This window comes from Micromys minutus (assembly GCF_963924665.1).
Source record: "Micromys minutus genome assembly, chromosome: 11".
Taxonomy (NCBI): domain Eukaryota; kingdom Metazoa; phylum Chordata; class Mammalia; order Rodentia; family Muridae; genus Micromys; species Micromys minutus.
In genome coordinates this window covers 5633622-5647981 of record NC_137980.1, presented here as the reverse complement: position 1 = coordinate 5647981, position 14360 = coordinate 5633622, and the positions used below count along the sequence as shown (strand labels likewise).

At 43.3% G+C, this 14360-nt stretch overlaps 1 protein-coding gene across 1 annotated transcript in view; it reads left to right on the top strand.

Annotated features, from left to right (window-relative positions):
• Positions 1–14360, top strand: part of ADGRV1 (adhesion G protein-coupled receptor V1) — a gene marked incomplete at both ends in the record, with an annotated part of 447718 nt that overhangs the window by 110853 nt on the left and 322505 nt on the right. Inside the window, 5 exons of the mRNA XM_080925101.1 lie at positions 1350–1605; positions 2915–3117; positions 4977–5153; positions 5767–5949; positions 11661–11840. Of these exons, the coding sequence (XP_080781227.1) occupies positions 1350–1605; positions 2915–3117; positions 4977–5153; positions 5767–5949; positions 11661–11840 (999 nt within the window). The remainder of the gene's footprint in view (positions 1–1349; positions 1606–2914; positions 3118–4976; positions 5154–5766; positions 5950–11660; positions 11841–14360) is intronic.

Genomic DNA, 14360 nt, shown 5'->3' with positions numbered 1-14360 from the left:
TGTAGCCCACAAAGGGGCAAAACCAGCTCTCCTGGTCTCAACCCCTTGTGGCCAGCTCACCTGTGCCTATGCCAAGTGGGCCAGCTCTACTGCCTAGGGGAGGTGCAGGACCCCCCCCCCCCTGAGCGCTGCAGCCTGTGATGGGCAGGACCAGCTCTCCTGCGCTCATGACCTCAGGACAGCTCTCCTGTCTGCCCTAGACGGATTGGAGCAAGGGGTGAAGAGCATCTCTCCTTAGCCCACACCAGTGCATGATAGACAAGTTACAGGGCCAGCTTCCCCACGCTCATGCCTGTGAGGCCCGCTCACTTGAATGTCTCTCATGCTCACATGCTATGCAGGGGTGTAGGCGAGGGAGGGAGATGCCCTTTCTCTCCCCTCCACCCTGGCCACCAGCAGCAGGAAGAGCTGGCCCTGTCCCTCACGAGCTGCAGCACTGAGGAGAGCGGGCTCTGCACCTTGCCCAGGGTAAGGTGTGGTAGAAAGAATGATCTGTGTAGTGTAGGAATCAGTAGATTGTAAGGGTTCACATAGTAGATGCTTCTGATTTTATGTACTTTGTGTTTTCTTTTTTTTAAGTACCTTGCTTTTGAAGTACAGCTATCTGGTAACATAAAGCTGTCATTACAGGTAGTGACTGTTTATTCAGATCTGTTTGGCTGCATCCCAACAACATTTCACTTATATAAAACAGGCCTGGCTCATAGGATGGGTGGAGGCTTAGGCCTAATGAAGAATTGATTTGTGCATAGGTATGGGACTTGTGATGTAGAAATGGCATCTGTGAACCAGATCCCTGTCAGAAAGGACTCAGGTTGACATCAGATGAAGCGGAAAGGAACAGAGGGAGGCTGTGGTGGCATCTTGTCTTCCTCGTCTCCTTTCTGAATCAGTATCTGTTGCTAAGTGGAACAGCCACCTCTGGCATGAGTTAATGTGAACGTCTTGTAGATTCACACACATGAACTGGTAAAACCACCTTCTGCTCTCCAGCAGTTTGTGTGTAGAATCAACTACTAAGATTCCCGAGAGATGTTGTCCTTTACATTATAATGAAAGAGTAGTCACCAAGATATGACAATTTGAATGTAAATATTAACTCAAAGTTTTTGAGCGTTAATATGTTCAACCTTCTAATTTTAATATAAGAGATATTTGACTTGTTTGTAAATTCATATTATGTTATAGGATCATCTTAGGTTTATTAATTTTAGTATATATATATATACACTTGTTTATAAATTCATATTATGTTATAGAATCATCTTAGGTTCACAAATCATATTAAAATTACACGGATATTTTATGACATGATGTTAATCCTAATAGAAGTAAAACTCTTCTTTTAGATTTCATTCACAGAGGACCAGGCAATGTCTACGATCACTCTGACTGTTCTTGCGGATGACCTGCCAGAGTTATCTGAGGCTGTGATTGTAACACTTACCCGGATTGTCACAGAGGGGGTTGAGGACCCATCAAAAGGTGCTACTATTGACCAGAACAGAAGCAAGTCGGTGCTGACCATCCTGCCCAGTGACTCGCCCTATGGTGTGGTTGGCTGGCACACCGAGTCTCTCTTCACTAGAGTGCCAGAGCCCAGAGGTCAGTCTTGGTAAAGATCTGTCAGGTTCTGATACAACATTTCCTTGAACATTTTAATTATACATTTTGAAAGGAACATCCATTTTGTTATCCATAGGACATTTTTCAGCTTCACAGGCCATATTCCTTTTAGCTTAATTTAAATTTTATAATATGGGCTGACCTTTCAATAGTGTTACTACAGCACTTTTAATGTCTCAGAGCACGCTTTTATAACAGAAGTGGGGTTTTTTGCTGCATTAGTAGCAGGGATGGCTTTTATTTTCTTTTTTCTTGTTTCTTTACTGGTGCCCGGAGATTTCCTGTGTCCTCTCAGTAGGTGCCGGGAACAGTCAGCAGCAGTGTGAGATGGATGTGGTGCTGGAGGAGTGAATTATGTCACCCACACAGGAAGTGGAGTGGCCAGTGCTGAACTGTTTACCTAAATAACTTCTGACTCTGATTGGTGAATAAGTGTTCTAATAAGTTATGATTAATCAACCTTTTGGAATACAAATGTTATATGAAATGTGTGCTTGCAACGAACTTATAGGATGGCTTGAAACTTTCCAGATAAGAGAATGGACAAACAGGTTCTGATCTTTTAGTCTCAGAGCTGACAGGGCAAGTGACTTGTGGTTATGTTGCTGGGCTCTTGCCTGTTTGTGCAACACCCAAAACAACAGACATGAATTAAATAACACATTCTTTTTCACTTAACAAACATTTCTAAAATGTAGGAATTTGTAGAAATTGTATTTTTTTCTTTTAGAAATTATCATAATCTATAGAAACTCTTAGACTAGAGAGGATATTAATAAACATTTTACGTATTTTATATGACAAATTCTCTCACTCTGAGGACCAAAAAATGACTAGGTCCTCGGAGATCCTTTGAGCCTTGTGGCTGACACCGCATGGTAGAAATGTGTCACGCTCTCAGTGGTAGGGTCAAACCATGACGGTGCGCTCAAATGCTCATTTGTTCAAGACGTTGGTGAACCTTGTTCAGCCGCTGCCTATGCACCGTGCCCACATGCTCAGTCCTGTGAGCATCAGTCAGATTCACATCGCGTGCGCCACAGGAAGCGTAGGAGGCTTCATCATGGCTGAAGGGCTGAAGCAGATGCAGTCCAAGAGTGGCTGGCGAGTCTGACCGCCATTTTGGGAACAACAGTGACGAAACAGAAAACCGCTCTGTAGGATGCTGCCTTTGTGCAGCCCCTACGTCCTTAGCTGTCTAGAGAGAGCGAACTTTACCACGAGTGTTTGCGACAACATTAGCAGAACACAGAACAGCCTAGTAACGTGGGGCATGTTTATCCCCCAGAGAACACCACTGCCGTTCAGTTGCATATTGTTCGAGACAAAGGACTACTTGGGGACATTTCCATTCACTTGATAGCGAAACCCAATTTTTTACTGCACACCAACAATCAAGCCACCGAGAATGAAGATTTCGTGTTGCAAGACTCAGTAATAATAATGAAAGAAAACATAAAGGAAACTCATGCTGAAGTTGCCATTTTGCCAGTAAGTATAGATCCTACTATACATGTAAGATAAACCCACATGCTTTTCACTGTGAACTTGTCATTCTCCAACACTTAGTAATGATTTAAATAGACTTTTAAATACAAACATGAAATTTTGCCACTCAAATATTTTATTATTGGATGGAAATGGCAGGTATATTTATGATTTTTGTTTTAGCGTGGAAATGATTTGAATACATTTAAAATGCTGAGTTTTCATTGATTTTATGTCTGATTGACCACACTATGAAGATAATTGGTTAACTGCTTTAATAACTGAATGGGTTCAATCTTTGAGTCAATCTAGTTATTTTTACTGTTTGGTTGGCAGGGAGAATTTTCACTTTATGATACAGTAATTTCAATATAGATGAGCATTTAGATGGACTGGGTCTAACTGTGTGGGCTGTACCACACTGGGTCTAACTGTGTGGGCTGTATCACACTGGGTCTAGCTGTGTGGGCTGTACTACACTGGGTCTAACTGTGTGGGCTGTATCACACTGGGTCTAACTGTGTGGGCTGTACCACACTGGGTCTAGCTGTGTGGGCTGTACCACACTGGGTCTAGCTGTGTGGGCTGTACCACACTGGGTCTAGCTGTGTGGGCTGTACCACACTGGGTCTAGCTGTGTGGGCTGTACCACACTGGGTCTAGCTGTGTGGGCTGTACCACACTGGGTCTAGCTGTGTGGGCTGTACCACACTGGGTCTAGCTGTGTGGGCTGTACCACACTGGGTCTAACTGTGGGCTGTATCACACTGGGTCTAGCTGTGTGGGCTGTACCGCACTGGGTCTAGCTGTGTGGGCTGTATCACACTAGGTCTTCCGTTTCTGTCTAAGGAGGAAGTGGAGCCAAAGACGCAGAGACACAAAGGGAGAGAACAGGCAGGTGAACCTGAAATGCACATGAGACATGGAAGATGCTACTGTTAGTGTCTCCTGACACTTCAGGGACATAGAGTGGTTGGGACTGAGGTTCAGTTCAGAGCTAAGGCTTGCCTAAGGCCCCGTGTTTGAGTCCTACATTGTAAAGAACACCATGTGGGTTAAGAGTACCTGTTAGACACTACAGACATGTCACATGCTGTTAAGTAGAAACAGAAATATTTGTGCTCCTGTTAGGATTCTTGCTGATACCAGTTACCTGCCCTTGACGGGGACAGTAGAGAAAGCAGGTAAGGGGGAGGGGTAGAAGGGAGGAGTTTTCCTCCTTCTTTCTGAATGTTACTTCCACATCTTGATTTTTATTACGTGAATAAACTGATTTTTTTCAAAATTAGCTGTTATATTTTCTTACACCTAGATTTCTATCTAGAACCTACACTTTTACAATACATGTAAATTTTATCATATTCTCCTAGTTTTTCAGGATGGTGTGTGTGTGTGTGTGTGTGTGTTTGTGTGTGTGTGTGTTTATTCATAAGGGTATTTGTATATATATATATATATATATATATATATATGTGTGTGTATGTATGTATGTATGTATACACACACATATATTCAAAAGGGTAAGATCAAAACTGTGGGACAGGAGTTTAAACATATGATAATGCAGTTGTGGGTTCATTCTGAAATAAAAAATATTCTATAATAAAAACATTATATAGATTTTGAGGATGTTCTGAGAATATATTGGATGTATTAAAATACAGCAAGAAATCATTTTATGTGTATCAGAGCCACAAAACCTGAAAAGATTCAGGTTTACAATACAAACGAAATGTTGGTTTAAAAAAAAACCAATGTCTGTTGGGCGTGGAGGAAGACTTCTGTAATTCCAGCTGCTCAAGAGGATGTGGGAGGGGTGCCCAGGCCAAACAGCCAAATGAAGCCTCTCTCTCTTATCTCAGGATGAGGTCCCTGAGCTGGACGAAGGGCTCATTGTCACCATCGCTGCAGTGAATCTGGTGAACCCCAACTTCCGTGCAGAGCAGCCGCATGTGCGGAGACCAAGGATGGAATCAGCAGAGATAATGATTGAGGAAAACGATGATCCCAGAGGGATTTTTAACTTTCATGTTACCAGAGTGAGACGACAGTTCTCTCATCTATAGTAACCTAAGTAAAGCTGTGGTAACCTATAGTAACCTATAGTATCCTATAGTAACCCATAATAACCTAAGTAAAACTGTGGTAACCTATAGTAACCTAAGTAAAGCTATGGTAACCTATAGTAACCTAAGTAAAGCTATGGTAACCTATAGTAATCTATAGTAACCTAAGTAAAGCTATGGTAACCTATAGTAACCTAAGTAAAGCTATGGTAACCTATAGTAACCTAAGTAAAGCTATGGTAACCTATAGTAACCTATAGTAACCTAAGTAAAGCTCACCCCTGTGACTCAGCTAGTGCCTTTGTGTGTCTTTGCAATGTAATCGGACTTATTTGTAGATAAGTATTCGATTTGATTCAGTTTGATACTTATTTGTAGGTAAGTATTTGATTTGATTCAATTTGATTATGAATAAGTTTTAGTTCTTTTAACCAGACCACAGAATTAAACATCTTTGTAATTACATGTTGCTCTGAGCTCTAAGTACCTCCTTACTCATGTAAGTGTGAACAATAAATTCAGCAAGCTGTTGTTCAGGAGAGTTTTGAACTCTCAGCTGCCTTTCAATCTCTACTCTTCCTTAAAGGATGCCCGTGGAGTCATTGTTGCTCATGAGGGGCCTCCACCCTCGAATGTTCTTCAAGTTCCTGTCATCCGGACAGCCGGAAGCTTCGAGACAGTCAGTGTTTACTGGAAAGCAACACCCGACAGTGCTGGCCCGGAAGACTTCCATCCACCTCACGGGATGCTCCAGTTTGCTGATGGACAAGTACGTTCATTAGGAACAGATTTATTTTGGCCTGACTTCAGGCATGTGTGAGTGCCTTCCAAGTGAACCTATGCTAATGTCTGCTAAGTGCGTTCCAGTCTGTTTCTTTATCAAGTGGAATTTAAGAATTATTAATTACTGTAAGGCCATTAGCAATCACAGAACTGGATTCTAATCAGACTCTTCCCTTCTCCAAATCACTCCACCTCACTTGATCCCACATCCTCTCTCCAAGAACCAAAGATAACCAAAGACAAAAAGGAAGAAACACATACGAACCACAAAAACAGAACCCAGAATATACAAGCCAAAGGCGATACCGCTAATGAGACAAAAAGTCTACAGAAATGTTATCGTGTTTGTTCTATGTGGGCCCCGGGCCCGCCCTGGAGAGCAGCAGGTGCCCCATGAGAACACTGGAGAAAGCCAAGTTTTCCTTTAATAGCTGGTGTCAGTTGCACATAGCTTCTTGGATGGGGTGGGCCGGGGTCACGTGCTCCTCTCTGCTCTGGGTCCCCATAGCTTGAAGCTGTGTGGGCTCTGTGCGTGTTGCCACAGCCTCTGTGATGTGCGAAACTTGCATCAGTGTGCTGGGTCTGGAGGACCATCCGTCACCTCCCTGGCTCTTAACAATCTTTCTGCATCCCACAGAAAGAGAATCCTCTAAAACATTTATTTATTTTATGAGTATGAGTGCACTGTTGCTGTCTCAGACACACCAGAAGAGGGCACCAGATCCCATTACAGATGGTTGTGAGCCACCATGTGGTTGCTGGGAATTGAACTCAGGCTCTTGAAAAGCAGTCAGTGCTCTTAACTGCTGAGCCATCTCTCCAGCCCCAGAAGGAGAATTCTAAGAAACAAGCATCTTGCCTTTTTTTTTTTTTTAATAACTTCTCTTCCATTTGAAATACATGTTGTGTGATTTACAGGTTATTACAAAAAGATATTTAAAAAAAAAACAGACTTACTATTCTGTTCCCTGTTTTAGTTTATTAGTTTTATTTTTTAGTATTTATAAATTGATATTTTCTATTTTATTTTTAATGTATGTGCAGAACAACCGCTGATTTACATAGTGAGTTAGAGACGTAATTCGCATTTCTCTTCTGCCTCTGCCCCACTGAAACTCCCCCCTCAGATTCCCAGCGCTACTCTACGTCTGTCCCTGTCTGTGAGCAAGTTTGCTTCGTTTGCTTGGTTGCTCGAATGAGCGCGACTGGAAGTGTATTTCCGAGAGCACGGCTACATTTCATCGGCTACACAGCTGAAGAGGTGTCAGCCTCTTCCTGAGCAGCCATTAATTGCCTATGGTGCCTCAAGGAGGGTTGGGACTTTATGGGGCCTCCCCCATCCCTGATGAAATATTCACAGGCCCCATCTTCTGCATGTCTTGCACACAAAATCCCATCTTCAGTGAGTTCGAAAGTCAGTAACTATGTCCTCCATGCCCAGCATCTTTCTGTGGCACGCCATTTATCCTCTGGGTTGTAAGATCTTTCTGCTCATTCACCCACAGTGCTCCCTGAGTCTTTGAGGAGGTGGTATTTATGCTCTCTGTTGGGCCACACCTTCTACAAGCATTTTTTCTTGTTATTTTAGCCAATTATGAGTCTGGCTGGCTGCTGCTTGCAGTTTTAAGAAGCTTCCTAATGAGGGGTGATAACAGAACCTCTGGGTCTACACATGGGTGTTTGGAAGGCAGTTTAACATGTTTCTTTACTAGGAATAGGTTCTCCTACTCATGGGCCATAACTAGACGCTCTTGAATAGGTGCGCAGCACCGGGCATGGGTTCCCTGCCTCAGATCAGATCAGGAGGCAGTGGCTGGTCCCGTCATAAGTGTTGCACTGTTACTTCCCCAGGGAGATCACTACCGTGAGGCAGTATGGTTTTCCTCTGGGTTGGACTGTGAGTAGCTCTTCTTCCCAAGCAGTCTGTGCTTTGTTTTCTGCTAAGACAGCTAGCTAGAGGGAAGGATTCCTGCTTGGTGGCAGCTTGGTTTCTGTGTTTGCTGTCTTCAGTGTTTGACTAGTGACTTTAACAAGTTCATAACACCAAGTTCTGGTGGGCCAGCAAAAACTGTGACAATAGGTTGTATTGTTTTGGGGGCCTTCGTACCAACAGCCACTAGGGAAGTAGCCAACAAGTGGTATTGGAGTTTTTAATAACCTATGGCAATTCAAGGAGGTATATTTTTCACCCATGCACAATCACTCCATTCAAATTCTTTCTAAAATGTTACACCATTTCATAAGCACACAGAGCAGATTTCCAGTGTTTCCCACGTGTTGCTGGCTTTGGTTAGTCTTTCTCTCTGTTCTTTCTCCTTCACACCGCACGTCTCCACTCTAAACCTCCCCCTCCGCTCTCCCCATCCTGACAGTCCCATGCGTACTGGTCTCCTTTCCTTCCTGTCTCGTCCCTCCCCGTTCATCAGTCCCTTTCTTTCCCCTGCCTCCTGTTACAGGCACTACATTCAGATCCCACCACTCCGAGAACTTGAAACCAGGATCTCACGTATTAGACAGAACACACAGATTATAAGACTTGATTAGGTTTATATTGCACCTTTCCTTTACCCATCAGTTGGTAGACGTCCAGGAGGGTCTGTTCTGGCTGTGAGTGTGACTGTGGGGCATCTCTGCAGCATGATGTGGAGGCGTGTTCTCAGGAGTGACACAGCAGGGTCACACGGTCGTGGACAGTCAGATGTGTGTTCTCAGGAGTGACACAGCAGGGTCACACGGTCGTGGACAGTCGGAGACGCGTTCTCAGGAGTGACACAGCAGGGTCACACGGTCGTGGACAGTCAGAGGCGTGTTCTCAGGAGTGACACAGCAGGGTCACAGGGTCGTGGACAGTTGGAGATGTGTTCTCAGGAGTGACACAGCAGGGTCACAGGGTCGTGGACAGTCAGATGTGTGTTCTCAGGAGTGACACAGCAGGGTCACAGGGTCGTGGACAGCCAGATGTGTGTTCTCAGGAGTGACACAGCAGGGTCACAGGGTCGTGGACAGTCAGATGTGTGTTCTCAGGAGTGACACAGCAGGGTCACACGGTCGTGGACAGTCAGAGGCGTGTTCTCAGGAGTGACACAGCAGGGTCACAGGGTCGTGGACAGTTGGAGATGTGTTCTCAGGAGTGACACAGCAGGGTCACAGGGTTGTGGACAGTCGGAGGTGTGTTCTCAGGAGTGACACAGCAGGGTCACAGGGTCGTGGACAGTCAGATGTGTGTTCTCAGGAGTGACACAGCAGGGTCACAGGGTCGTGGACAGTTGGAGGCGTGTTCTCAGGAGTGACACAGCAGGGTCACAGGGTCGTGGACAGTTGGGGGCGTGTTCTCAGGAGTGACACAGCAGGGTCACACGGTTGTGCTACTTCTAGCTTTCAAAGCATCTCTGCACTGATCTGCAGTTTCTACAGCAGCTCACATCCAACAACAGTTTATATGGCTTCCTCTTTCCCACATTCCTGCCTTCATTCGTCATTTGCCTTCTATTACAAGCATTCTGATTGTAGGAAGACGAAACCTCAAAATGGTTTTAATTTGCATTATCTTTGTGGTTACAGATGAATAATACTGGTAAGATACCCATGCTTTGCCCATGTCTTCTGAGCACACTCAGAAGTACATATTTTTTAAGGGGAGAGCTTGTAGTATGTGGATACAAAACTTTCTGTTAAAAGAGAAAAATGATAGAATAGGAGCAAAATAGGTAAGTTTGGAGAAAATTGAATGAACATGTTCTAAACAATCAATAATATGTTTCCTAAGTGTTACTGGCTTATTAGCTTGGTCCCTTGTACATATCTGTAAATATGCACAAATAGTACAATTTTATAAATTTACATATAAATTTATTATAAACTTAGAAATCCGTCTCTGTGTATGTGTGCATGTGTATGTGTGTGTGTGTGTGTTTTGGTGTGGATATATGTGCGTGTTATGTGTATATGTATGTGTGTGTGTGAAGTCAGAGGACAGCTTCAAGTGCTGATATGTATTTCCTACCGTATGTGAGAGAGGATCGCTCACTGACTACACATGCCAATTGTGAAATTCTGTGGTGTCTCCCTTCTCCAGTTTTAGGGGTGCTCGGAGGACAGGTGTGTACTACAGTCTCTGGCTGTCTGAGTTCTTGAGAGCCAAACACAGCTTCCCACACTCAGGTAGCCAGCATTTCACCTACTGAGCCGTTTCTCCAGTGCACACTCTGTGCATTTAGGAAGACATACGGACCACAAGCATGTGTGTAACTCATTCAAATAGCACAGTCTACCTAGGCCTAGCCTGGTTTTGCCTGTACAGAGTCACACCGTGGAACTTAGTTGTTTCTCGGAGCGCTGTGCTGCTGAAGGGTGCACAGAAACACAACACCTATCACAGCTAATGACTGCTCATAAAGTCAGAACTTGCGAATGTTTTCTGTCAAGCTCAGGGGATGGTAACACAGGTGAAGGGGGAATTCTTACGTCACAGCAGCAGCACATAAACTGCCTTTTCCTGAAGCAGCCACATTCCCGGCATTTTTGTCTGAGCCTGAACTTGCAGTGTCATCATTGAGCAGCATTCTCTGGATCATTGTTTTAAATTTCATGGCGAGGGGCAGTGTGCTCTGTATTGTATGGGACAGATGTGAAGTATGACTATGACAACAAGCTGCAGTCTCATCCGATTTTATTTATTTTATTCTGCTTACCTGAGTGTGGCATCTCAATTTCTTGCTCTCCCCAATTGTGAAATGTTTTAGATAGAAAACCATTCATTTCATGTTCAGTGTATCAAAGTACCGCAGCTTAGCTCTAGTGTACAGACAAAGGTTTGAACGTAACAATGGAGCCAGAGTATGTTTATGACCACATACGAAATCAAAGGCTGGGTAGTTTTATAGTTATTAAAATGTTTCACGTAGACCCTGATGAGTTGACCAATAGTCAAAATATCATATAAATATAAATATCAATATACATATCTTTTAACAGCTCATTTTTTCTCATTCCTTTCTCCTTGCAGTTTTGATTGAAGATGTCAGTAATGTTTTTGAATGATTTATTTTTCTTTTAATTATATGTGTGACTGTGCGTGGGCTGGCACATGCGTGGGCAGGTTCTTGAGGAAGCCAGACTCAGGCATCCAGTCCTCCAGGTGACTTGTGAGCCACCGGACTTGGTGCTGGAAACCACACCGGCTCCCTTCCAAGAGCAGGGTGCATTCTCCACCCTTGAGCTGTCTGTCCAGCCCATGCTGCTTGGTCTGTGGCCCCCTTCTCTGTTGTCATGTGACATTAATACTGGGCACATTGGGTTTTTATGCTTGTGTGATTGTTAGAAACTGCATGCCGTTTAGAAATTTTTGTTTAAGTATCCATGACTTTTTACATCACTAACAAAATAGCCCAAAATTAAGTTTGTAATTAACCTTGAAATAAATGGATTTTAAATTTCTAATATTGAAGGAATATATATATATATATATATATATATGTCAGTGTGTGTATCTACATCTACATCATCTACATCTATGTATCTATATCTTAAATGTATTATGGATATAACATGCAAACCCTGCATTTTCTTTTCTACAGTGATCGCCGCAGTCCTCAAAGGCAATGGGAATGTGTAAGAGGCACATTATTATTACCTGTGCCTTCCTCAGCTCTGCCCGCTCGTCCTGACTCCTCTCCCGCTCTCCTCCTCTCGTCACAGGTCGCCGCACTGATACACATAGCCATAATTGACGACACTGAATTTGAACCCTCGGAAACATTCAGCATCTCCTTGACCAGTGTGACTGGTGGAGGCCGACCAGGCGATGACGTTTCGGTGACCGTTGTCATACCGACGAATGATTCTCCTTTTGGAATATTTGGATTTGAAGAGAAGACTGTAAGTTAAATATGTCAGGGGGACTGCTTTCCTCCCGCCTTTTCATGCAGTTTTCAATGAAAAGTGTCTTAACTTTTGTTTTGAAGCTTCTCATTGCCCTGGCCTTAATGAGTCTCTCTTCAAGAATGGCCTTTGAATAGGCTGCTACTGTAGGAGACACTCCTGCAGCCTCCGCACACACTCAGATACAGCCGGAGTTGGCCACAGCGGGCAGTCTGCGCAGAGAGCCGCAGATCCCTTCTTACTGTTAGGGTGGAGCACAGTGTCCTTCCCACCGCGCCTTCCATTTTACTGCCTCAGTGCTTCCTCGTTGAGAGCACCTTTACCGCTGGCCTCAGATGGCACCTTAGGGTAGCTTCGGCTGTGACAGTTGCTACTCCTCCCTTGTACCGGAGTTTCACCTTGGATTGTATTCCCCGTCCCTACTGCTGGTGTTTCCCGTATCCTTTTCCCTCTGCTGTTCACTAGCTGTTTCCCTGCAAGGTCTGAGAGGGAGGAGTCGCTCTTTCCAGATTTAGCTCCCGAGTGGACATCCAAAGCTGAACCAACTTCAGGCATGCAATGTTTATGTGGCACATTTTGGTGACAGTTTCTCAGTGAACGTCCTCTTAAATATAAGGGTAGGAAAATATTGTAACAATTGTTGTATGGTGGTGATAGATAATTATAAATTTATCTCTTTAAAGGCAACTCCAATCTGAGGTAATCATAAAGATCCTTAGATAATCCATATTTACTGGGAAACCCAGTTCACCGTCTTATCTGTCGTTCATCACAGGTAATCTCTAGCAGCTCTAACCTGCTCTGGCGTCCCATCATTACTCTTCTGTGGCTGTAAGTCTGGAGCTTTGCAGTTTGTCTACTAGCTCTCAGTTTTTCAGATACTGAATGCAGCCTCAATATTACCTAATGATTTTGTCAGGATAATTTCAATTTCACAAGAAAATGAGACTTTGAAGAGGACAGTTTTGCTATAGCCAAGCTAAAACATTTTCTAGCTGGAGAGAAAAAGAGGCAGTGGCCCTTGAGTGGCTTCTGATGAGCTAACATCTGGGGAGCATTCAATGTATAAGTTCCTGAGATAAATATCATTATTATCTTTCTTATTTCCGATCACATAATAGTCCTTAGAATATTGTTATATATATACTATTTATTGGCATATCTTTGTGCACATGAGTAAGTAACTTAATTTTCCAATTTTGAGCAGAACTAACTTTAAATTTTCGATTGGTACAACCTTATAAAAATACTTTTGTTCGTGACATCATCAGACATGAACTTGAACACTGGAATCTGTGTTTATAAGCCCTTCCTCTTGTTATGGAAAACAATTTGATAAAAATAATTTCATGGTTTATCGTCCAGTTTTTCAGCTGGTGAACACTTTTTGAGCTCGGGCATTCAGTTTGTTTAGAAGCTCCTCTCCATAAGAACAAGAAATCATTTTACTACCCACAAATAATTTTGTGCATTATTTTATCTTAATTGCTGTTATTAGTACTCTACACCCAACTGAAGCATGACTGGAGAATTCATCTACTAGTGAGACTGTTTGTCTTACTCTAAAAGTAAATTAGGCACCCAGATCATATTGTGATTTTTTTCATTACAATTATAAGGAATAAATGAGTTGATGTATGTAGAACACTCACACTTACATGAGTTGATGTATGTAGAGCACTCACACCTTACATGAGTTGATGTATGTAGAGCACTCACACCTACATGAGTTGATGTATGTAGAGCACTCACACCTACATGAGTTGATGTATGTAGAGCACTCACACCTACATGAGTTGATGTATGTAGAGCACTCACACTTACATGAGTTGATGTATGTAGAGCACTCACACGTACATGAGTTGATGTATGTAGAGCACTCACACCTACATGAGTTGATGTATGTAGAGCACTCACACCTACATGAGTTGATGTATGTAGAGCACTCACACCTACATGAGTTGATGTATGTAGAGCACTCACACTTACATGAGTTGATGTATGTAGAGCACTCATACCTACATGAGTTGATGTATGTAGAGCACTCACACCTACATGAGTTGATGTATGTAGAGCACTCACACTTACATGAGTTGATGTATGTAGAGCACTCACACTTACATGAGTTGATGTATGTAGAGCACTCACACCTACATGAGTTGATGTATGTAGAGCACTCACACCTACATGAGTTGATGTATGTAGACCACTCACACCTACATGAGTTGATGTATGTAGAGCACTCACACCTACATGAGTTGATGTATGTAGAGCACTCACACCTACATGAGTTGATGACTCAAGCCTGTGACTTACATTAGTCAGTGCAGTTGGTATTTTGACTCTTGGTAGAATTAGTACTGATTGTCATGCAGCCTGTGGCCAAACAAGAGACCCTGTCTCAAACAAGGTTGCACTTTGACCACATACATAGTGCCTGCTTTTACACACACACACCCACCCACCCACACACACACACACACAGTGTGGACTCACAAACAAATCTAAAGAAGACAG